The sequence below is a fragment of the Pteropus vampyrus genome, unplaced genomic scaffold (genome assembly GCF_000151845.1).
Source record: "Pteropus vampyrus isolate Shadow unplaced genomic scaffold, Pvam_2.0 Scaffold146, whole genome shotgun sequence".
In the NCBI taxonomy this organism is placed as follows: domain Eukaryota; kingdom Metazoa; phylum Chordata; class Mammalia; order Chiroptera; family Pteropodidae; genus Pteropus; species Pteropus vampyrus.
This window is the reverse complement of record NW_011888927.1, coordinates 4,969,851-4,996,250: the sequence shown is the minus strand read 5'-3', so window position 1 is coordinate 4,996,250 and position 26,400 is coordinate 4,969,851. Positions and strand designations below refer to the sequence as shown.

The 26,400-nt window shown below is 34.8% G+C and overlaps 1 protein-coding gene and 1 pseudogene across 14 annotated transcripts in view; one reads left to right on the top strand and one right to left on the bottom strand.

Moving 5' to 3' along the window:
- Positions 1–1,777: 1,777 nt before the first annotated feature.
- CCDC150 (coiled-coil domain containing 150) overlaps positions 1,778–26,400 on the top strand; it is a 70,723-nt gene continuing 46,100 nt past the window's right edge. For 2 of the 14 annotated variants that reach the window (XR_002782478.1, XR_002782479.1), the window contains exons 1-10: positions 7,491–7,951; positions 8,840–9,003; positions 10,290–10,510; positions 10,629–10,807; positions 12,287–12,355; positions 16,863–16,979; positions 18,077–18,206; positions 20,888–20,931; positions 23,573–23,665; positions 26,086–26,210. Coding sequence is in view for 11 of the 14 variants with exons in the window: in XM_023535941.1 (XP_023391709.1) it covers positions 7,829–7,951; positions 8,840–9,003; positions 10,290–10,510; positions 10,629–10,807; positions 12,287–12,355; positions 16,863–16,979; positions 18,077–18,206; positions 20,888–20,931; positions 23,573–23,665; positions 26,086–26,210 (1,265 nt within the window). In the remaining 3 variants the exon portion in view is untranslated. Of the gene's footprint in view, positions 1,956–1,990; positions 2,645–6,688; positions 6,722–7,484; positions 7,952–8,839; positions 9,004–10,289; positions 10,511–10,628; positions 10,808–12,286; positions 12,356–16,862; positions 16,980–18,076; positions 18,207–20,887; positions 20,932–22,515; positions 22,538–23,572; positions 23,666–26,085; positions 26,211–26,400 lie in introns of those variants that run through there. The other 12 variants (XM_023535944.1, XM_023535943.1, XM_011369233.2 and 9 more) reach the window with 11 other exon arrangements.
- LOC111745149 lies at positions 6,697–6,815 on the bottom strand (annotated as a pseudogene).

The window sequence follows — 26,400 nt, the reverse complement described above, 5'->3', positions numbered from 1 at the left end:
GACTGACAAAATGGAGTGCCTGGCAGAGGGCACAGAGTCTCCAAGCACAGGAGAATTGAATTCAAAGTTCCCTTGAGGGACCAGGTGTAGATGAGGCTGGTGAAGTAGGCTAAAGCCATTAGCAGTCTGGGCATCATCCTGTTCAATGGAAAACTACTAGTTTAAAAAAGGAGAAACTTTTAAATGCTTTTTAAGCAAGAGACTGAGAATCAGATTTACTTTTTGAAAGATCATTTCAGTAGCAATATGAAGGATGCATTGGGAAGGGTGATTGGAAAACCATTTAGAAGGCTATATAGTATTGTAGTGAGAGGATGTGGTCCTCATGGAATCCCTAGGATTTCCACAACTGTTTTTTGGATAGGGTCAACAAGTATGAAACATATTTATTAATGGAAAATCAAGAGGGAAATCAGGAAAAAATCAGGCACTTAAAAGAATAAAAATATACTTTTAATATAATGAATTCTCAGGTATTCAGACTGGTTCTCTAGCAGATGAATTAGTTTATCGAAGACTTCAGATTCTTTTTCTCTAACTCTGTAATTGCTTAAGTTCTTATATGTTTTGCCAGATGGTAGACATAGAAAAAGAAATGAAAAACATTAAATTTAATCAATTTGTTTGACTGTTGCTTAATATGGAGATTCAAGAAGGTGAAAATTCTCATTACGTTGAAGTGTCTGGATTATCTGTGGAGTGTATACACATATCTCTCATCTCTACAGATAAATCAGAGGTCATTGCAAGAGAAAATGTACATAGAGAATAATTGGCTCTTTTCATTGACGCTCAAAAATACCCTCCTATTTTTCATATTAAAAGCTTTATTTGGTCCCTTCATCTGAATAATGTATGCGGTGCTCATTTCTTTCACCAGATGGGCTCAGTTTGATGAATACATCTTGCAGCTGTGGTTTGATTGACATTCTGTCTATCTCAGGTTGAGCCTCAGCTATGAGAAGAATAAGAATAACCAGATCGATTCAGTCAGCCATTTGCTAAGTAAATGAGGACTTGTCTCGGATCTGAGAGCATTAATTTGAGAGCTGAAGTTATTCTCAGCTACGGCCCCAGGGAGACGAGAGGAATGCATTGTCCTGGCTGTGGTAACAAGGTGCTCTGTCCAGCTAAGTCGCGTTGTCTTTTCACTGCAGAAGCCTTCTTGTTAAGGATGAATTCCCACTCAGAGCAAAACAACTAAGAAATGACTGCAGTTTTATTTTCAATGGTCTTTCTCGTTTCTTAGCTACTTACAGTCAGATTTAGAACTATCTATTCACTTACCTGTAGACAAGGCAAGAAATAAATTATCCTGAAGAGACACACGACAGAAGAGCAGGTTCCATGTGTTTTACTCTCCGTCTGGCCATCATGGGTGAGGACGAAGTGGGGCTTGCTTTTTACTTTAACGAGAAGAATATTTGAACTCTGTACTTTACCGTTTTTTATGCTCATTAACCAATTGGTTATTTTCCGTTCAGAAGTAATTTGATACTTTAGTCCTCATAAAACTAAAAAAAAAAAATTCTAATCTTGGACTCTCGCCTCCTTCAGGGTATGTGTTTGCCGAATTCTCTAAACATCGCAAGTTCATAGGGACGAAACGAGTCACTGCAAGACTGGACAGAACAAGACCTCGGAGATATTGAGCAGGAGGAAACTACATATCCCAGCGTGCCCCGCTCGCGAGCACAATGGAGCCCTGTCGTCATCCGGCTTCCGGGGCTGCGCGTTCCGTGCGCGCCGCTGGATTCCGGTCTGGGTCCCGCCCCGGGCGGAGGGCCCTCCTGGGCCAGGAAAACTGCAATTCCCGGCATGCCCTGCTACGGGTACGCCTGCCTATGGGCGATACCGCGCCGGGGAGCGGCTTCGTTTAAAGCGCTGTGTTAGTTCCATGGAAACCGGCCCTCCTGCTGCTGCACAGAGCCACAGGCAGACAGATGGACTGTGGGGTGAGGCTGCCGGGCCCAGGGCGGGTGATTCGGAAAAAGAGGTCCGGGGCCCAGGGGAGAGAGTCGGCGGCTCAGATAAGGCCACCATCGTCTCTCACTGGCAGTTTAGTCTCGCCCTCTGGACTCCAGGACCCTGATTTATGGCACTGGAAGCCGGAAAAACCCTTTGGAAACGAAGCGTTTGCATTAGCCTGGCTCTAGTTCAAGGAGGGAGGATAGCCACCGGGGAGGGTCTCCAGATAAATCTCAATACTAGCTTTTAAAAAATATGTTAGCTTGGAGGTTATAAGTTCCTGGGAAAGCCATATCGACGTTAATGAGTTTTGATTTTTGCCACCTGTTATCCTCCCTGACCTGCTTATTAGAATGCAGGTGTCAGCAATTTACATTCGTTCATTGCTGGTTCCCCAGTACCTGGACTGGTGTTAGAACAGAATTAGACATTTGTTAAATTTTTGTTGCATTGTCCCCGATTGTTTGCTGCCCACATTGTTCCATGCACTGTACTAGGCTCTGAAGATAGAAAAGGATTTAAGAATCTGACCCTACTTTGGAGAAGCTCACATTAGTTTGTTTGGCTTGAACACCCACACACTCCTCATGTCCCTGATTTATTAATCTCGGAGCACCCAGGATTAGGTCCTCGAAGCCTTTCTGTTCTCTTTTATCCAGCGGCGTGATTTTGTAAGGTATGCATATATTGACAACTTCAGAATTTATGTCTCTAGTCCACATTGCTCCCCAGAACTCCAGATCTACAAGTTCAATCTTCTTGGGCTTCTTTCCTGTTTTGAATTTAATATTTCCAGAACAACCCTTGATATTCCCTCTGAAACTACTTCTTTCTAATAGATTTCCATTGTCTTGATTAATGGCAAGATAATCCTAATTGCTTCCTTTCTCTCATATCGAATCCATCAGCAAAACCTATCTTCAGACTATGTCTGGACACTGACCACTTCTTACTGTTCCATTGCTATCACCCTGTTCCTAGCCAGAGGCATCTCCTGTCTGGGCGATTATAACAGCTTCCCAAGTGGTCTTCTTACTTTTGCCATTGTCCTTCTTCCATTAAGGGGGTAGCCAGAGTGATCCAATTAAAAGGGAAGTTATATCACAACACTCTTCAGCTCTAAACTTTCCAATGGCTCTGAGAGTCACTGAGAATTAAATCCAAACTTTTATAAAATAGCCTTTAAGGCCCTGTGTGATCTGGTTCCATCATTACCCTCTGACCTCACCATCATTACCCTCTGACCTCACCTCCTACTCTTTTCTCCTGCGCTTGTGCCTCTCCAGCCAAACTGACTTTACTGTTTGTGGACCCATCAGGCATTCTGACTTAAGGTCTTTTCACTCACCGTTTGCTCTTTCTGGACCTCTGTGTCCCCCAGATATCCAGGTGGTGCACTCTTGCACCTCCTTCGCAGGTCCTTGCTCAAGTATCATCTTAGTGAGGCTTTCCTTGACCACTCTGTTGAAAATTGAAGCCTGAACCACAGTCTCCATCTTATCCTCTTTTCCACTTTATTTTTCTCCATTGTATTTATCACCAATGAAAAAATTACATATTTTACTTGATGTTTGTATTCCTTAATTGGAAATAAGCTCCACGATGGCAAGTATTTTTGTTTGTTTTGTTCACTGCTGTATTCCCCTGTGCCTATAACAGTATCTGGCTCATGGTAGGCATTCAGGAAATCTGTGTTGGAGGTATGAGGGAATGAAGACAGTGTTACTGACCAAATTATTTTCCAGTGGTTGTGGTAAACAACACTGAGTCCTTGGTCTGTTATTTTGAAACCAACAGCATATAGTTATAACTATTGCCAAGTATAGGAATGGAGCCCGTATCCACAGAAGCAGGTATTCCGTTTTAAAATTATCTGGCTTTTACTGGTTTATGACTTATGACATTGGTCCTATTCATGCCATACTGTTAGTGAGATAGCCCACCTAGGAGCCCCTTGGAAATATCCTCCCTAAACATAGAGACAGGATTGTATTAACTGGATAATGATGTATTTATGAAAGTAGCTGTGAATGAACTTTTTAAAAAATAAAAGGTATATTTCAGTATTTTATTGTTACTGTCAAGCATTAGGATGTAGATTCAAGACTGCATTCAGTGATATTTGTGCCTTTTCAAAAACAGCAAAGCACAATTGTGTACAAGCTATGGTCCCTTGGCTGGAATATTAGTAATTAGATCTAGATTCTTTTTTTGTAAGACTGTACTTCTTAGACTACAAGCTATAGAGTTATGGCTTCTGAGGATCTGCTAAGTTGCCAGTGTGTATTGGTGGGTGACATTTCTGTTACCCCTGCTTTGGGCCTGCCAAATGAGTATAAGTAACTGCAATGAAAATTAAATCTCTCCTGATTCTAAACCCCAACTCAACTTATTCACTAGATTCCAAATCTGCTCCACTCTTCCTTTAACAGGCTCGCAGGTACTCAGGGACTCTCCTGGTGGATGTTAAGGCTGTCTTGCTCTTGCTATTCATCCACTATTGCTTCCTCTCTCGCTCCTGCAGGAGGAGGGAGGATTTTCAGCTAACCATGAGACCTGTTTTTAATAAATACCTAAAGGATAGATTGGCCTGTTTAGTTTTCAAGTCAACTTCTTTGATGACCTCAATGATTGACTAAGAAGATATTTTAAGAACAAAACATGTATTTCACCCAAGCTTTATTTCCTGCCTATACCATCAGTCTGTCTCAGGCACCTTGATTTCCCTTAGGGTGAATTTTCTATAAACCTCCCCTTAGAGGCTGAAGGCCACATTTGTGCTTGTTTTTGTTTGAGAGTTTTTTTTCACTCTGGAAGCCTGAGAAGCTCCAGTGTAGATCAGGTTCAAGTGGGTGTGAGTGATGATGCAAATCAGATTCTTACCCAGACAAATATAGACTTTCTGTTTTATAAGAAAATGAAGCAATTTGAGTTGTTTTCCATTTTATTGCGAAATGTGCACATACCCTGTGAAATAAATGTAGAAATTTTATGTGTATCATAGGTACCTTAGGGAAGTATCAGCAAAACTATGGCATTTCAACATACATGAAAAATTTTAGGTGGGAATCTGCATTCCATTCAAAATATGTGGGAAACTTGTATTCCATTTCCCATATGGTTTTTTTTTTTCCAAAAGTAGACTTTTGCTATATTTGTATTAGTATTCTTTGCTTGGCTTCTGATATAAATTAATAAAGGCATCCCCTTATATTGTAACTGGCTACCTAGGCCTAATAAGTTGCCATGGAAATTGTCCTCCCCTCCCGCTCTGGCACTGCTTGTCATTTCCTTTACCTCCTCCTTCCACTTGTTTCTCCACCAACTATTGTCCAGGATTCCTGTCTGTGGATTAGGAATGCTTTTGTTACAAGCAACAGAAAAAAATGACAAAAAATCTGAAAGTTTATTTTTCATAAATAAGCAGAGTTTGGAGGTTACTAGTTTTGCAATTAAAAAAAAAAAGTCAAGTTAATCTGAGCTTCTCTGGCCTTTTTGTGTTTCTCAAAAACTGGTGATCCCTGGCTGTGTTTATATTTAAGAGTGAGAAACTGCATAGCCAATGGAAAAAGAGCTCTTAGAGCTCTGAGCATCATATGGGTAAAGGAAAGGACAGGTGCCATAATTTCCGTCGTTTTTTAATCAGAAAAACAAAAGTCTGCCCAGAAGCTCCTTGCAAACTTCTGCCTAAAGTCTCATTGGCCAGAATGTCACATGAGCCTGCCAGCTGCAAGGGAGGCTGGGGATATGAACTTTTCAGCTTCTTTTGAAAGACAAAGAAGCCAACTCTGTGCAATAAACCTCATTAAACTCCCATACTTTTTCTCCCTACCCCAGGCCTGATTTATTTCTAGATCATCAGTAACCAGACAGCGGATGACAGAAAATGGAATGGAGGGTCAACCCATGTAGTGTTTCTCCATTATTACCCCTCCATTTTCTCCCCATCCCACACTATTGGCGGCTCCTGCATCCCTAGCCCTGATGTCGTGGTAACAGAACTAGCCTGAGGGTCTGTCTTAGAGGCTTTTCCTTCTATTACCTGAGAAACACTATTCTGGCCCAGGTGGTAACATGAGCAGGAGTCGTCAGATCTGGCTCTTTTTCAGAAAAGTAGATGAATCTTACTTAAAATCTTTGTGTTTTCAAAGACTCACTACCTACATGTGCCTTTGTCTTTCCCTTCAGGAACAATTTGAAACATGAAAGGGAATCAATAGAAGAGACTTCTGTACCATATGTTCTTAAGCTGATTGTTAACAGGAAATGTTTAAGAATTCAAAAAGATTGTGTGTCAAATGCATTCTGTTTTATAGAGCACAAAAGAGAGAAATCCTGTTCAGAAGCACTACAATGAGAGTAAAAGAAAATTTGTACCCTTCAACCTTCATTGACCCATTTCTCCCTAACCCCAGCCCATCAACCACAGTTATATTCTGTTTCTGTGAAATCAGATTTGTTTGTTTGTTTAGATTCCACATATAAGTGAGTGATACCATACAGTATTTTTCTTTCTGTCTGGCTTATTCTACTTAGCATAATGTGCTCCAGATTCATTCATGTTGTCACAAATGGCAGGATTTCCCTTTTTTGTGGCTAAATAATATTCCTCCGTGTGTGTTGTGTGTGTGTCACATCTTTTTTTTTTTTTAGGTGCGGCAACCCTCGGTTGACCTCACAGATTGCAAGGACCTTGTCAGCTTACAATCCCCCCCGCCTTTTTTTTTACGCCTACAGCACCTGATCTTCCTAGGTAGTCTCCCATCCAAGAACTAACCAGGTCCAAACCTGCTTAGCTTCCGAGATCAGATGGGATCGGACTTGTTTAGGGTAGTATGGCGGTAGACTCATCTTATTTTTTATCCATTGATCCTTTGAGGGACATTTAAGTTGATCCCTAATATCTTGGCTATTGTGAATAATGCTACAGTGAACATGGGTGTGCAGATATCTCTTCAGGATACTGATCGTAGTTCCTTTGGATACATATACAGAAGTAGAATTGCTGGATCATTTGGTAGTTCAATTTTTATTTTTTTGAAGAAACTCCGTACCGTTTTTGTGGTGGTTGCACCAATTTAAATTTCCACTAATAGTGCATGAGGGTTCCCTTTTCTCCACATCCTTACCAACATTTAGCATATTTTTGACAATAGCTGTTCTAACAGGTGTGACGTAGCTCATTGTGTTTTTTTTTATCATTGTGGTTTTGATTTGCATTTCTGTGATGATTAGTGATGTTGAGAACCTTTTCATAAAGCTATTGGCCATTTATATTTCTTCTTTGGAAAAATGTCTACTCAGGTTCATTGCCCATTTTTAAATCAGATTTGTTGTTGTTGTTGAGTTACATGAATTCTTTATATATTTTGGATATTATCCCCTTGTCAGATATATGGTTTATGAATATTTTCTCCCATTCTATAGGTTGCCTTTTCAAATAAGAGATTCTAAGGATATAATGTACAGCATGGTGACTATAATTAATAACAAGTTATTATATACTTGAAAGTTGCTGAGAGTAGATCTTAAGTGTTCTTACTACACACAAAAGAATTAACTATGCTAACTATGTGAGGTGATGGATGTGTTAATTATTTTGATCTTTGTAATCATTCTCTAATATACCTATATGTATATTGCATCATCATGTTGTCCACTTTAAATATATATGATTATATTTGTCAGTTATTCCTCAATAAAGTTTTTTAAAAAGTAAGAACTAGAAAGGCCATTCTCTGAGACCTGTAGGAGGAAGATATAAGTTGATTGGAGAGTTATTTCAGAATGAAGAAATGTCCTCAGTGGTCATAGTAGTATTATATTGGCAAGAAGCCCAACCTTTTCACAGGTCCTCACTATGCTTTTTGTCCCCTTAAATCCTCCCACCAGTTTTAACACTTCTTTAATTGCTACTGTGGGTCCTGGAGACCACCTTCAGCGACTTGGACCTGAGGTAGTCCCCACTTGTACCACCTGGGAGGTAAGAGTAAGGGAGATATATGATTACACAACTAGTGAGGGAGAAAGATGTATTACTAATATCACAGGTGGGACCTTTGTGCTCACATTCCCGTGGGAACACTATTGCTAGTGATGATTAAGGTTTACAGTCTGATTAGTATAGAAATGGAGTTGGAGGAGAATATCCTTAAAGTTTCTACCAACGACCTTCTCATTAAACTTTAGGCACATTGTTCATTTAAAAGTTGGGATTGTTTATAAGCTAGTTCTGCTTCTGTCCATGCCCGAAAGAGTAGTCTCACTACTCCCATTACTCTTATGTAGTTTGGAGGGAGGAGTCTGGAAATTTGATGTCAATAGCTGTAGAAAAGTTGTTGCTATGAAGTTAAGTTTGCAAATTATTTTTAAAAATCATTGCTTTAGTGTAGTTGGTAAATATTTTATGACAGCCCTCAGAGATCCAAGTATAGATTTTTTTCCCCCAGAAAGGTTGAGTTGAGAATTTATTAAAATGAAAATGGCTGATAATGAAAGAGGTAATAACTCCTTCTGCCAAGTCATAGGTCCTAACGTGTGTCTAATAGTAGTTAGAATAGAGTATATTATGATGCAATAACAAACTACTGAACAATAGTGGCTTATAACAACATAAGTTTATTGCTCACTCGCACTGGCTGTCATGCTACTGTTTGGGATGTTGCTCATCTCATGGAGAGGGAAAAGGAGAGATGGTGAATGATACGTTGGCTTTTAAAGCTTCCACCCACATTTAATTGGCCAAAGTAGGACACGTGGCTTTTCCTGAGCTCAACAGGACAGGGATGTGTAATCATCCCACAGGAAGGGCTGGTGACTATTTTGAACAATAATAGAACCTACTACACTAATATCGTGACTTTAATCTCAGGTGCATGTGGAAACTGCAATGTCCAGACCGGTCGTCTCTCCAACCCACATCAACGCTACAGCTTCTGAAACATTCACCGTACTTCAGCAAAAGATGAGAATAGTTGAAGAACAGACCAGTTCTCTGAGGGATGACCTAATAATGTTAGACTTTGGTGATGAAAGGTAACAAGTAAAAAATGAACTAGATCTCTGTAAGTTGAAGAACTTTGTTTCACTGATTATTAATAAGGAGTAACAGTGTGGATGGTTTAACAGATGAAATAGGTATTTACAAAAGAATTAGAAATAACACTTTCCATTTGAACATTAATTAGAAAATATTTGCAAGATAAAGTCATCATCTTGTGATAGAACTGCTACCACTATTCTCCTAAACAGATATTCAAAGCGTGGTTAATTAGGTGTACAAATATTGATATCCTATTTACCTTCAATACTTGATTAAAAACATGTGATTTTTTGTGTGTAATTAGAAATAATTTTATTTTTTAAATTAAAAATAGACTTTGATAGTAGTTAAAGTGAACATCTAAACTTGATTCATGCCACTAAAATATGTTCTTTATTTTCTTTTTCCAAATTTATTGTAAATTAAAAGAGGTTTTAAGTCTTAAAAACATAATTTAGGATGAAGTACTAAAAAAAATTGTTTTTCCTCTTGTGCTGCTAAGAAGTTATTGCTGTTAAAAGTTGGATTATCAATGGCCTGAGAAATCCACGTACATAAGCAGCCAGTATCAAATTTCCTGGTGTGATTTTCTTTAAAATTAACACACAAGCATACCTCATTTTATTGCACTTCACTTTATTGCACTTCATAGATATTGCATTTTTTACAAATTGAAAGTAAGACCCTCCACCAGCAAAAAGATTACAACCCCCCTTATTGCAGTGGTCTAGCCCTGAACCTGCAATATCTCCAAGATATGCCTCTGTTTATTTCCTGAGTGTCTCTGACAAAGACCTAAAATTAGTAGGATTGGTATTGTAGCACCCATAGAATAAAGAACTCTTCAACAGTTAAATATTAAATTTGTACAAATGTTGGAACAAAACCTCATTTATTATGACCTTGTTTAAAACTTTTAAAAAACATGCATATATTGCCCCTTTGCTAACTTTAATTCTTAGTTCACGATTATAGAATTAGTATTTAACATTTTTTATATATCACTTGTTTTTACATACAAAAAAGTTTATGAAAATTTCAGAAATAACCTTAAAAAGTCAGTGATCATTCCCCATTCCACACCAGTCTCACCCTCTTTACCTAATAGTGCTCTCTCTATTTAAATTTGGAGGGGCTGACTGTTGCTTGTTAACTAAGGAATCTAGTTTTTATCCTTAGTAGAAATGTTACATTGACTCAATGATTGGGATATGTTACATTGACTCAATGATAGTACCATAGCATTGCATAATATTGTTATATTGGGATCTTTGTTCAGAAGCCAGTTTGAAACTCCAAAGTGTTTAGAAGAACCTGCAAACCAGAACATCATTAGCCCTATCCAAAGAGAAATAATTTGTTCGGGAAAATCAGATATTTTATGGAAGAACTGTGAGTTTCTGGTAAATCGAATGTGCCATCTAGAAAGCCTCATTCAGTCCTTGAAGATGAACATCTTCCGTCTGCAAACTGAAAAGGATTTGAATCCACAGAAAACAGGTATAGAGAGAAGAGAACTGTCATAAATTTGGTCCTGTATGGGTGCTCGATGAGTTTATGATTCTTTTCTTTTCCTGACCTTTCAACTGCTTGATGACCCACCTGTGCTCTCTGGTAGCTTTTCTGAAGGATCGACTGAATACAATACAGGACGAGCATTCCAAGGACCTGAAGCTGTTGCATCTGGAAGTGATGAATTTGCGCCAGCAACTAAGAGATGTGAAAGAGGGAGAAGACAAGGCACAAGATGAAGTTCAAAGGTTGACTGCCACCTTGGAGATCGCTTCAGAGACAAAGGTTTGAGTCCAGAGTTCTGAAATACAGAGTCACTGTTAGGTGTTATTTGAAGGATTCAGTAGGCCCATAAAATTGATTTTTAAAATAGGTGATCTTGACATTTGAAATGTATCTACATTGATAACCTAAACTGTCGTGTGCTATCAGTAACTGAGTATTTATAGAGCCCTTACCCTGTACACGTGACTGTAAGGGTCCCAAGAAATGAGGTAGTCTGTGCTCTTATGGAGCTTCCGTGCTAGCTGGGAGAACAAGGTGAACAACTTAATAGAGAAAAAAATAAGGACATAAAAAATATTAAAGGATAGTACAGGACAGTAAGTGAATATTGAAGAGTTTGCATTTGGGTAGGTTTAAAAGGGTGCATAATAGATTAGGGTAGGTTTCACAAAAGATAGGACTTGAGCTGAACATTTAGAAGACAAAGTAGAGAGGTGAAGACATTTCAGGGAGCACACACAAGTCAGCAAAGGAAAATAAACTAAAAATTTTGTTTTCATCCCATGGGCCCATTAGTATAATAGATGTCCAACATTATTTTGTTTAATCTTCATAAAACCTCATTATATAGGATATTATTGTTTCCATTTTAACGATAAGAATACTAGGGCCCAGAGAGAAGTCACTTCTTCAAGATCACACTTCCTTGTCTTCTTCCCTTAACTCAGGTTTGAACTTTATCTTTCCACTGGATGCAATTAGGGGGAAATGCATAAACTATCTTGACAGGAGTGAGGATTATTTGTGGGAAATAAGTTGGAAATTAGCTAGAGATTACATTACAGAGGATCTCAAAATCAAGTAAAATCAGTAGTTGGGCTCGATTCTCTTGGGGGTGATTCAGGTTTTTGATAAGGCTGTGAGAGAATGAAAACAGGAAAGCTAATCTGGTAGTAGTATAGAGTATTGATTATAGAGGAGGTTGGAGGCAGGGAAAAGAATTAGGAATCTATTGCATTCAGGCATGTACCTTATTAGGTCTGACATAGAGTTGTGGAATTAAAAAGATAGATGCTCTTTATGCTAGAATATGGTAGGAGCTGAAGATAGGAAAGATGGCAAAGATAGTCGACTGAGGTTTTATATCTGCAGTACCACTAATAACAATATAAAAAAGTAAATAATGAAAGCCTTGTTTTTCATCTTCAGCTCCTAGGCATGGTTAATCTTGGAGACTAGAAGGAATACAGTACTTAAAAAAATAGGAATATACCATGAGAAAAATTTCTGTTATCAGATTTACCTCTGAGTATTGAATTTTACATAGGAAGTGAATCTGACTAATCCCTTTTTATGATCTAAAAGGAAAAATGATAGAAGTCATAAATCGAAGTAATAAAATAACTTCTTTTAAAATATCTCATTGTAATAATGACTTAAGAGTCACAATAAGTATAACTGTATTCAGAATAGCATTTATAGGTTGCCAGTTTTTCCCTATCATTTCAGATTATTTAAAATCTTTTTTCCTACTTTTAGAAGAATGTAGCCATTGTTGAAGAGGAACTGAAGACCACAAAACGAAAAATGAACCTTAAAATTGAGGAGGTAAGATTAAAAGATGCCTGAGGGGGTATTAGAATTGCAGAGGGAAAGTCAGAAAAGTGGACAGAATGAATGAGATCCTTTGAAGCAGAAAATATGTGACTGTGTAGTAGGAAGATTTTTAAAATACACCACGTGAAATTCATGTGAAAGTGGCTGCCCTTATTGTCTCAATATGGCCGTAAAACCAGAAATTAAAATGCTGTCTGAGCCAGGATAGTTACCACAAATACACGCGGTTGCCCATATACTTAGAGTTAGATGAACACCTTTATACAAAGACCTTTTAAAGTAAAGCTGTGTTTAAAGTAAACAGCTTTTAATAAGCCTGCTCATCTAATTTTACCTTGAAACCTTCATTTCAGCCTAAGTTTTAGAAGATAACAGATTGGAAATTGTGAAGTAGGTGGCTGCTAAAAGTTGGACTAAAAATTTGCAGCTGAAAATAGTGGAAGAGTCAGAAAGATTACTAATTCAGTATACCCTGACAGCGGCCCCAAAACTTCATTATTCTCTGACTGAATTATAATTGATGTTAGTCCAAATACAAAGGGTCAAATTATCTAAAACATTCTGTTATACAAAATAAAGAAGTCAGTATATTTCTTAGGAAAATTCTCATCCCAAATTATTTTTTAAATTATGAATTTTAGTGTTCAAGGTGGTAAGTATTGCTATCCGGAAAATTCTTTTACGTACTTTGCTAGTAATCACCAATAAAAACATGATTGTTCTTAGAATGCATTAAGTTTAGCACATTAAAAATTTTTTTAGATATTTTAATAGACTGTTTAAAAAGTTTTAAATTTATAGAAAAATTGCACAGAAAAGAGTTGCCGTAAACTCACTCTCCCCACCCCACAGTTTTCCTTATTATTAGCATATTGACACTAGTGTGGTACATTTGTTACATCTTATGAACTAGTATTGACACATCATAATTAACTAAAGTCCACAATTTATGATAAGATTCACTCTTTGTTCATTAGAGTATCATACAGAATTTCACTTCCCTAAAAATGCTCAGTACTCCATATATTCACCCCTCTGCCCACCTCTCTCTGAGCCCCTGGCAACACTGATCTTTTCACTGTCTATAGTTTTGTTATAGTTGGAGTCATAGTTGTCTACTAAAATTTAGGCCGAAATGAAGATTTCAGGGTAAAATTAGTGTGTAGCGTTTTTGAACTGGCTTTTTTCACTTTAAATGTGCATTTAAAATTCGTCCATGTCTTTTCATGGCTTGAGAACTTATTTTTTCACTAAACAGTAGTCCACTGTATGGATGTAACACAGTTTGTTTATCCTTACCTACTTAAAAACATCTTGGTTGCTTCTAACTTTTGGCAATTATAAATAAACAGTCATATGTAGGTTTTGTGTGGACATGTTTTCAACTCATTTGGATAAATACTTAAGAGCACAATTGCTAGATCTCATGGTAAGCTTATGTTTCACTTTGTCAGAAACTGCCGACCTGTCTTAACAAATGACTGTATTATTTTGCACACACCAGCAATGACTGAGAATTCCTGTTGCTCCATAGTCTCACCAGCATTTGGTGTTATTTTTTTGAAATGTTGCCATTCTGATAGGTGTGTAATGGTATCTTATTTTAATTTTAAATTCCTTAATGACGCGATATTGAACATCTTTTTTATATACTTGTTTGTCTGTATGTTTCATTTGGTGAAGTGTCTGAGGTCTTTTTGCTCATTTTGTAACGGGGTTGTTTGTTTTCTTCTATTGAGTTTTTAGAGTTCCTTGTATATTTTGCATACCAGTTCTTTATCAAATACATGCTTTGCAGATATTTTTTCCCAATCTGTAGCTTATCTTTGCATTCTTTTAACACTGTCTTTTGTAGCGCTTTTAATTTTAATGAAGTCTAGCTTACCAATTTTTTCTTTCAGGGATTATACTGTTGGTGTTATATCTAAAAAGTCATCACCAAGATTTTTCTCCTGTGTTTTCTTTTAGAAGTGTTATAGTTTTGCATTTTACATTTAGGTTTATGATACATTTTTAATTAATTTTTGTAAAAGGTATGAGGTCTGTATCTAGATTCTTTGTGCGTATGTGTTTATGTCCATATGTTCCATACCATTTGTTTAAAAGGCTATCATTGATTGCCATTTATCTTTATTTTTATTGGGAAAGTCTTAATTCTGAATGATGTGATAAAATCCTGTGTTTTCATTGAACTTTGTCAGGGATCTGTGGAAGGACTCTTCTAATCTAAAGACGTTTTGAGAGTATTAGAGCAGGAGGGACGTATTAGGTTGCTAGGGCCGCTATAACAAAGTAGCACAGACTGGATGCCTTCAACAACAGAAATTTGTTTCTCATATTTCTGGACGGTTAAAGTTCAAGATTAAGGTGTCCTTATATTTGGTTTCTTCCGAGGCCTCTTTACTTGGCTTGCCAATGGCTGCCTTCTCACAGTGTCTTCACATGCTCTGTGCCCACACATCCCTGATGTCTCTTCCATATCCCAGTTTCTTCCTCTTATAAGGATACCAGTCAGGTTGGATTAGGGCCCATTCTAATAATTTAATCACCTCTTTAAAGTTCCTATTTCAAATATAGTCACATTTTGAAATACTGGGAATTAGGGCTTCACCATATGAATTTTGAAGGAATACAATTTAGTCCATAAAAGACAGAATACATGTGGTATACATCTTCCCAAGACATAAAAAATATATAAAATCTGGTTCTGATGAACATAAAATAGATTGACGCATTGCCTTTAATAATGCTTCGGAAATGAATATCTCAGTAGTATATTATCATATAAAGATTTCCTTTACAAAGTACCTAAATTATATCTTGAGCAAATTATATAATTTAATCTAGAATTTAAAAAAGTATATTAAGCTATTTTATATTATAAAGTAATTATAACCTGATAATTTTAGTATCAGATTTTTATAAAATATAGCCCAAAACAAAAACTATGGCTCATTTTAAAATAAGATTGTAAAATTTAATTGATCATTGGATGAGAAAGGAATTTCTAAATATAAAACCTCAATAGATTTGACCACATAAGAACTAAACATTTCTACATGTAAAAAAAAAGGCAAAAAACAAAACTAATAAGACATAACAAAACTAGACAAAGAGTTAATATTCTTCAATTTTAAAGAACTTGACTAAGAAAAAACTCAAATCAAAAAAACAGTGGGCAAAGAATAAGAACAATAACAGTTCAGAAAATATATAAAGAGCTAATAACCATATTAGAAAATGTTTAATCTCACTAGTAACCAAAGAAATGAAAAACTCTTAAGATGTTATTTTTCATTTATTAGATTAGCAAAGATTTAAGAAAATGATAATACATAGTTCTGATAGGATTTATTCAAATAGGCTAAAATTTGGGAAATCACATTATGTATCAAAAATTTAAAAAAATGTTTATACTTGTAACCTACTGATTCCTCTTATAGGAATTTATCTTAAGGAACTGCAATGAAAGATTTACTCACAAGCAGAAGAGTATTTAGAATAGTAGAAAACTGGAAAAACAACCTAAATGTTCAGTACTAGGGGTATGATTAAGGATATCATAGAATATTTCCAAAATGGACTATTAGAACAGTTCCATGCGAACACATTTTTCATCTCTTTGAACTTTTCAAAAACGTTTAAACATTATAAAATATATTATCCATGGCAAAAACACGTATAAAATTATAAAGTTTATTCTTATGTCCTCTTCACTCAAGCTTGAAAATAGAATTTCTTCTAATTTAACATCACTTCATAAAGGAATAACATTCTGCAATTCTCATTTTAAGTTGGAAAGGATCTCTTTATCTCATGTTAAAAGAGACTCTTTTTATCTCTTTCTGACTCATTTTATATTCACTTATTGAGAGAAATAATGTAGGGTACCCCAATTCTTGAATGTCAGTTTATCTGCCATTTAACAGTTACTTCATTATTTGTTTAGACCTTTAAATTCTAAAACAGAATTGAAACAGCTATGTTATGTTTATAATACTACAGGATAAAAAATATATAGATGGGGAAATAAAAATATAGGAAAATAATGTTTAAAAAATAAAGTCAGAAAGAAATACAGAACATACACATACTAAGGTATGATATTAGTGTTTTTCAAACTTCTTTTTGATAGTCCATTATAAAACATATTTTACACTGCAACACTGTACATACATATACCCTTATTACTTGCTACATGCTTTCATATTTTTTTTTCCTTATTCAAGTGCTACTTGCAAATTACTAATGCATCTTGACACAAAGTTTGAAAATCAGACTTACATAATAGGCAAGGGCAACAAATTTGGCTTCATATTTATTAGAAGGTCATTTGTGAAGGAAAAACAAAATCATGTTACTGATGAAGAACATAAACAAATGAAGAATGTTTGGAGGTGAGATGACAAGTCTGGTTAACTTCCCACGGTGAATGTGATCTTTGTGAAACTGCTGTGATGTTCCCTTGTTATTGCCTAACTGCATTGTTGCTCTGCAGCTAAGGAGACAGTTGTCTCAAGAGCAGTATCTAAGGGAATCTCTTGAGAAATCTGGATCAACCATGCTACTCAGAATACAAGAAATGGGATCAACGGTGGAAGTAGAACGGAAGCAGGTAGATTTCTCTCTCCTTATTTATGTTGGGGAAGTAAAACCAAAAGAGAAAAGCTGGTAATTTCACCTATAATTTCCTCTAGATTTATTATTTACTTTTCTTTGGTAATCTGTTAACATTCTTACTACAATTTTAAATATTTTAGTGCAAAATAAGAAAGGATCTGATGTTATTCAGTCTAACTTATGAATGAGGGAGCTAAGGACCAGAGAGGTTTCTTTGCCTCAGGCTTTGTAGGGGTAACTGGTTAGCTCCTGGGATGATATTCTTCCCTGTGCATCATATAATCTCTGTTTTAAGGATTAATCTTAGAAGGCATTGCCCTGGTCTCATGTTATATGTATGTGATATGGATAGAAAATAAAGATTAAACTGAGCTAATACTTGAGCAAAGAATACCAGTAAGTAAAATAATCAAGGACGTGTTTATATAGCTGTTTGCAATTGTCATTATTTATTTTAGTATAATATATTTGCCTTCATCATTGTTGTTATTTGGAGTACCTACATGCAATTTAGAATATTTTAAATTCTAAGTACCCAAGGCAATTAGTTGTTCCAAATCCTAATACCTGTAATTGGATTATGTAATCCTTATTATTTTAACCTAATTTTATTTTAACTGATTTAATTAATAACTTTATCATTTAACCTATTTTAACTCAATTATTTTAACAGCTGTCCTTCACAATAGAATTATAAAAAGGATTCTACTTAAGGAATTTGTAAATGATCCTTTGTTGCTATAACTTGCACTGCCAGTATAGTAGCCTCTAGTCATTTATGGCTATTTAAATTAGTTAAAATTAAATAAAATTAGAAATTAGATTTCTTACTCACTCTGGCCACATTTGGAGTGCTTGGCAGTCACTTGCGACTAGTGGCTGCTGAGTTGAAGAGTGCCAGGAAGTTCTATTGGATTGTGCTGTTGTAAAACACTGCACTTTGTTGAGATCTTTAACTGTAATATATAGAGAAGCTCCCCATCTCCCTCCAGTAATGTTAAGATTGGAAAATCTGTTCCACACGCATGCTCTAAGGTAATTTATTAGAAATCTTTATCTTACAGAAAAGAAGTTTTTCTTATACAATTTCAGGTGCAAAGTTTGCAGCAAAACTGCATTGCCCTACGCAGTACCATACAGAACACTCAAGAACTGCTGGCACAGGAGCAACAAAAAAAAGAAGAGTTGGAGACTGCTATCTCACAGCTCAAATCTGATCTAAGTATGAAAATAGATGCTAAAAATTACACTTTTGCTAGTTTTTTGAGATTTTTTGCAAAACCTCTTAAGATCTCAAATTCTTGAAGTGGCCAGTGTTACTGATATTACCTGCAGGCCAGAATGTAAAAAACTGTTGATTTCTTTTCTATCTGTGGCACTGAGAAAAGAGAATGGTAATAAAATAGAATTTGACCCTCTTAATTGTAAAATATTTTTTATTTAGATTCTTTTCAGGTTTATTTCAGCGTTTGTGGACTTGGGAACATTTAGTTTCTAGAAATCTAGATTGAATAGTGGAAAGCAGAATGTTAATAAGGAAATAAGTCCATTAATCCTTGCTAACCGATTGATTCTAACCATTTATCATATCAGACTCTTCATTCTTCAGTTTACCAATCTATTTTGGTTGGCCTGTGTTTATAGAAATGGATGGTTGTAAGGTACTTTAGAGCTTAGATTAATCTCATTTTATAGGTGAGTAAACAAAGTCCTTAGAGGTGACAGAGCTAAGCAGTGGAAGAGTCTAGACTTGATCCCAGGTTACTCAGAGACGTACTTCTTCCAGCCCATCAGCCCTTATCATATATATTACTGTTTTTAATATGTTGTTGTAAATCAGTTTCCAGATAGTCTCAACTATAGAGATCATGAAGTACCTAAAATATGAATAACACTTCATGGTTTACACAGAGCTTTCACATAGATGATCTCATGTAACATGCAAAACTATTTGTATTTCCCAAAGTTACAAAAGGAATAAATGATGAAATGAGGCTTGAACCTGGATCTTCTAACTCCAAGCCCAGTGTTGTTGCTAATATGCCTTCTCTGCTCTCTGGCTGTAATAGGGGAAGGAATACCAAAAGGATAATGAAAAGTAGGAAAAACTTAGAGCAAAGAGCAATTTCAATGTTCTGACTTACTGATTTTAGCAGAAAGTACTCTTTTTCTTTATAATTGTTGAGTAGAGAATTATTTTGTGACATTTTCTCTGACGATACCCCAATATAATTTTCTGTCTTCCTATGATTGCATGGCTGTAAAAATAAACGTTACATTTTATGTTGTTGCCCCATTATCTCATGTGAGCCTTACAACAACCTTATGAGAAAGAAAATATACCCTATCCTACAGAAGAATAAAAAGGTCTATATTCAGGACCCATAGTAAATAGAAAAGCTAGAACTAAAAACAGATATTTCTATTATATTAGTTGTCCTTCTGATTAAGCGATTTTTTTAATGTTACTTTCTCATTGGATTAATGCTTTATTTTTGAATTTTATAAAGAATATATGCAAGATTATTTTTAAAAAATGAAGATTAAAATAACAGTAATTCAAACATGAGGAAAAAAGAAGCCCATCTGAATACCAATTATATGCTTCTTGAATAATAGACTTTTTACATGCATGCAAATTTATTGCTTTAAGGTACAAATAGTTCTGCTAAATAGATTAATAAAAGGGATGTCATTAGATATTTGCTTCAGTGAACTTAAAAATGTAATTGTTTATTGTTTATTAGCAGTAAACATACATAACCCACTCCCCTCCACATACACTAATTAAAGTTATTAAGTTGTTCTCCCAAGTAAGATAAACACTTCCCTTTAATTCTTATTTTATCATATAGTTTATTTTTTTTTTGATTCTTCAGATATTTTAAATTAGAATTTATTCGAAATGAATTTTGGACTCAGACATTCAAAAAGTATAATTTTTCTGGTGTATTCTACATAAAATGTGAGGATTTACATATTTCGTAATTTTCTGGCTTTAGAATATTTAAGTGAAATAAAACCGATAGATTTTTGTGAATTTTCTGTGAAGCCAAAACGTTACTCAGAAAAGTTTACATCTTTTGGCCGCTAATGTACAATACCATGTTGTTCCCCTATTTCTGTCTTTGGTTTTATTTTCACTGAATGTACTCTCTAGTTAAAAAAAAAAAAAAAAATTCCACACAAATTCATCCTCCTGAGCTCCAGATGGTATATTTCTACCAACTAAACATCTATATTTGGATTCCTTGCAGATACCTCAAAACACATGATGAAAACTTAAGTATTGCAATCCTTCATACTCATTCTATGCCCCAAACTTGCTCCTTGCCCCATATTCCCTATTCAGTTGAGTCCATCATCTATCCTACTCCTCCAACCTGAAGGCTAGGTATTTTCCTTTACTCACTTATTGCCTTTATCCCACCAGTCAGCTAACCAAGTCCCGACAATTTTCCCTGCTTATTTCACAAATGTTTTTCCTCTGAATCCCCACTGTCATTACCTTAGAGCCAGCTCTCGTTGTTTTACACTCCCAGTTATTGGAACAGCTACTAAACTGATCTCCCTGTCTTTATTGTTAGAGACTCTAACAAAAAGCTTTTGATTGCATGCCTCTCCAACTTAAATCTTTCAGAAATTCATCATCATCTATGCATGGAGTAAAATATGACCCCATTTACCATTGCACATGACTCTGGACTCATTTCTTGATAATTCCCTGACTTTGTTTCTAGTCTGTAAAAATATGATAGAAATACTTGCATTCTCCTTATTTCACAAAATACAGGCCCCTCTCCCCGCAACAAATCAAAGCTTCTCCAGGAAAAACATACTGATTTCAAATGTAGTTGTACTAAATTATTTATTATCATAGTTATGTGAACTTTTTGTTTTTAGTTACTAGAGATGACCTCATTTCCAAGTTGGTTGAAGAAAATAAGGTAAGTTTTGAGGTTGGAGAGTGCAGAGGTATTCTTTCCTTTCTTGACAAAGTAATATTTCCTCATGTTGGTTTACAGTCCTTCTGATTCTCAAATCTTCATTAAAAAACATTTTAGCATAAATAAGTAGCATATTCAGAACTGCTGTCAACCAGGTATTAAGAAATAAATCATTTGATGTGGTTATAAATGTTTGAAAAAGGTGGAGACTGCCCCCAATAAGGACATCATATATCCTTGCCTCTTTTTTTGTAGATTAATTGACCATATAAGCAAGGATTTATTTCTGAGATCTCTATTCTATTACATTGATCTATGTATCTGTTTTTATGCCGATATCATACTGTTTCAATTATTTTAGCTTTGTAGTATAGTTTAAAAGCAGGAAGTGTAGTACCTTCCACTATTCTTTCTCAAGTTTTTTTGGGGGCGGGGGGTAGCTATTCAGGGTCTTTTGTGCTTCTGTATAAATTTTAGGATTAGTTATAATTCTGATAAGAATGCCATTGGCCTGCAATTTTTTTTTTGTAATGTCTTTATCTGGTTTTGGTATTAGGGTAATGCTGGCTTCATAAAATGAGTTTGGAAGTGTTCCTTCCTCTTCAATTTTTTGAAATAGTTTAAGAAGGATAAATATTAATTCTTCTTTGAATGTTTGGTACAATTCACCTGTGAAGCCATCTGGTTCTCAACTTTTATTTATTGGGAGTTTTTTCATTACTGCTTTAATTTCATTGTTAATAATTGGTCTGTTTAGATTTTATAGTTCTTCTTGGTTCAGCCTTGGAAGGTTATATACTTGTAGAAATTTGTTCATTTCCTTTAGATTGTTGAATTTGTTGGCATATAATTGTTCATAGTATTCTTTAATGATTCTTTATGCTTCTGTGGTGCCAGTTATAACTTCTCTTTCAATTATGATTTTATTATTTGGGTTCTCTTTTTTTCCTTAATGAATTTAACTAAAAGTTTTTCTGTTTTTTCAGAGGACTAGCTCTTACTTTTATTGACCTTTTCTATTGTATTTTAAAATATCTATTTCATTTTTTTGTGCTCTTAACAATTTCCTGCCTTCTGTTTACTTTCAGGTTTGTTTTTCTTCTAGTTCCTTAGGTGGAGAGTTTTATTGTTTATTTGCAATTTTTCTTGTTTCTTGAAGTAGGCCTGTATAGCTATGAACTCCCCTCTAAGAACTGCTTTTGCTGCATCCCATAAATTTTTATTTTCATTTGTTTCAAGATAGTTTTTTATTTCTTGTTTATTTCCTGTTATCATTGGTTGCTCAGTAGCATGTTTAGTTTCCACATATTTGTGTTTTTTTCCAGTTTTTTTCCTGTAGTCAATTTCTAGTTTCATGCCATTGGTATCAGAAAAGATGCTTGATATGCTTTCAATCTTCCTGAATTTTTTGAGGCTTTTTTTGTGTCCTAGTATGTGATCTATCCTAGAGAATGTTCCATGCGGACTTGAAAAAGGGCATATTCTACAGTTTTTAGATGAAACATTCTATAAATGTCTATTTAAGTGGCTCCTAATGTGACATTTCATTTAAGGCCATTATTTTCTTATTTATTTTCTATCTAGGTGATTTGCCTATTGGTGTGAGGTGAAGTATTGAAATCCCCTACTATTATTGCATTACTGTAGATTCTCCCTTTATATCCATTAATAATTGTTATATATATTTACATGCTCCTATGTTGGGTGCGTAGATATTTTTAATTATTATATCCTCTTCTTGGATTAACCCCCTTATAATTATCTAATGTCCTTCTTTGCCTTTTTACATTTTTTATTTTAAAGTTTATTTTGTCTAAGTATTCCTACTCCAGCTTTTTTTTTTTTTTTCATTTCTGTTTGCGTGGAATATCTTTTGCTATCTCTTTACTTTCAGTCTGTATGTATCTTTTGATTTGAAGTGAGTCTCTTATAAATAGTATAGATAGGTCATTTTATTTAAATCTATTCAGCAACCCAATGTCTTTCTATTGGGACATTTAATCCATTTACATTTAGAGTGATTATTGATAAGTACTTATTGACATTTTGTTAATTTTTTTTAGGTTTTTATAGTTATCCTCTGTTCCTTTCTTATCCTGATCTCCTCTTGTGGTGTGCTGTTTTTCTTTAGTGTTTTGTTTAGGTTCTTTTTTCTTTGTTCCTTGTATATCTTTTATAGGTTTTCAGTTTGTGGTTACCATGAGATTTATGTATGTCATTGTTTATCTATAGCAGTCTTTTTTAAGCTAATAGGCATTTAAGTTCAAATATATTCCATAAGGATTGCATTTTTACTACCTTCTCCATGCTTTATGTTATTGATGTCATATTTTAGATCTTTTTGTGTTGTGCTTAGATCTCATACTGATTGTAGTTTGAGTTGTGTTTGATACTTTTTTCTTTTGACCTTTGTAGTATCTTTAAGTGTATGATTTACTATATTTACTGAATATTTAGCTTTACCTATATTTTTATTTCTGGTTGTGGCCTTCGTCTACTTAAAACCCTTTAACATTTCTTGTAAAGCTGGTTTCATGTGGTGATGAAGTCTTTTAGTTTTTGTTTGGGACAGAACAAATATTTTGATAGAGATACATGTAATAACATTTACATGTAAAAGAAATTCTTTTTTTTCCTATAGAACATACAGATGTCTTTCAATAAGGAGCATGAAGAAAATGCATATTTGAGGTCTGAAATAATATCCCTTCGTGAAGTGTCAGAAAAAGCACAGGTGAGTCTTCTCCTTTCTCTAGTGTTTTAGATGTTATTTAATTTTGTTCAATTAAGGATTAATTCTGGTATATAAATTCATGCCATCGCTATCATCCAAATGTAAATTTCTATAAGATCTTACTTCATTTTGAAGCATTATCAAATTGACTACATTTCTCATTTCACTCTCTAAATTCTTATGACACATAAGTATATGAGATATACTGCTAAATCGTGCACTAGTTTACACCTTGCCTTTGTTTTCTAATTTACTCCTTAAATATATACCTTTTCTTTCCCCTTATATACTTAGCAGTTTAATGACAAGGGCTATGTCTTAAACTTTCTTTGTATCTTCTATAGCAGATAGTACAGTAGGAACCCAACAAATGCTTGCTGGAATTTGGAGTTATAAGTAACCATTTACTATGGGGTAATGGTTTCCAAATTTAACTGACATTTTATGTATATGTATGTATATGGAGAATAGTCGCCAAGTATGCAGGCAAACAAGTTATTTCTCATGAGGCCTTATGAGATAGTATTGATCACTTAAAAGAATTTTTTGTTAGTACAATTTTAATACTTTAATGTTAGGATCATAGTGTTGCTGTGTTCTCCTTACGACAAATACAAAATAAATGTTCTTTTATAAAATACTAATGGCAATAACTACTATTACTATTCTAATAGTCACATTTACTGAACTCAATTCTAGGCACAATTCTAAGCACCTTATGTTACTAACGAATTGTAATTCATGCAGTAGCACTATTATTATTCTAATTTTAAAGATAAGGAAGTTAATACACAGAGAGGTTTAATGACAACTAATAAGTGACAGAGTTGGAATTTGGGCTCCGGCAGTCTGGCTCCGAAGAAAATTAGCTATTTCTTTTCAGGGAGCAAGAGTTCTCTTTTGTTTCACCCCCAGGTATTCCTTGATGAATAGTTTGTACATCTGGTTATAACTTGAAAATGCCTCTGAATATGTTCCTAATTACTGTGCTATACATACCACTTACGATGCTTTCCAGATAATCTTTAATTTATCCTTCCTTTCTTGTTATCATTTTTTTAATATTTTGCTATTGACACTTCAGAGTTATTTGCCCCCATCCTTGAAGACCTTGTTCATTAAAACATAAGATCCTTGCCAAATATACTTTGTAAAAATAACTGATAATTAAGACAAATATTTTCCACAGGAATACAAATTTAAAAATAGCAAAGAAACAAGAGAAATATAAACTAACTATACAGATGGTAGCTCTGTTGCACAAAAGATTTTTGTATTATTTTGGAAGATTAATCTTGTGAAATGGCATCTATATTTTACTTTTTAAGAATATGTAATTAGTGATGAATGAGCTTAAATATTTTCTGTTATCAGCTAAACAATTCTGAGTGGTCATCATCTAGTTTTGGGAATGTATTTCTGTAATATTGGCTGGAGTTCTACATTGTAAATTCCATCCTGTAGATGTTTTATTCTGTTTGATCCATGTTCAAAATGATGAGAACAGAAGATCAGCAAACTGCCAGATGCTTTGGTTGCTCCATCAAACCAACAAATTTCTCCTTTTAATTTAGAATTGTTTATAGCATGGACTCTAAATATTTGAAAATATTTTATAATCTAATGAAATATCAATTGGGGGATAGCTTAAATAAATTAGGTTCACATATTTAATGAAATACTATGCAGTCATCAAAAATGATGATACATAAGTAAAAATGATTATTGGTTAGATCTATGCTTTGCTGTGTATGTTAGGGTTTGGATGACCAACTGACATTAGGAAGTGTTCCAAGCTAAATAACATGCTTCAGACTGTTAGCATGGAAAATGCCAAAATTATTGCTAACCATCAAGCCATTCTGCAGGTATTCACTCATTTAACACCAGTCAGTTTCTGATAAAATCAACAGGAAATATCTGTGGCTAAGAGATCAGGAAATGCAGTTGGCTGAATGAATAACAATTAAGTCCAAGAAATTTACTGATATTTTTTTCCCATTGATGTTTTTCAGTTTTCACCAGAAAGGTCATGTGGCCTTAACACTCAGTGCTTTCTTAATGGTGTCTTCTTAAAGATCATTGTTTCAGGAAAAATAATTACCTGCCCCATCATTTATAAAATCGTGGAGAACACTTATGACTGACCCTAAAGTACTTACCTTTTCCCCAAACATCTGTACTTTCCTATTTTACTTATGCCATTCCCCATGCTGATAATGAACTTTACTTCATCTTCAACTCTTTGAATTCTATTCATTCTTTAAGATTCACTTTCATCAGGTTGCTGGATCACTCCAACCAGAAGGGATCAATTTTCTCTTTCTACTTATACTCTTAGGACACTAAACAGACCATAATAATAATAGCTCTCATTTTTTTTTGAAGCATATTTACCATATACCAAGCACTGTCCTCAGGTGGAGCAGAAAATGATGACACAGAGATTTCAAGAAGAAAACTTACTGCTGGATGCAGCCCATGCCAGTATCACAAGTGAGCTACAGACTGTTCAGAACGAGAAAACTCAACTCCAAGCACATCTGTAAGTAAATTGTAGGCAACTTCTTACGCATCTTTTGTTGTTGCATTTGTATTTCTTATCTTTAATGAAAATGTAATTCTGTGTTTGCCGGGCCAGCCACAAAAAGACTATCCTCAAAGAACTAATTTTGTTAGAACATTTTGGTAACTGCTCTGAGGCAGGAGATATGTTCCATAAGAACATTTAGTCT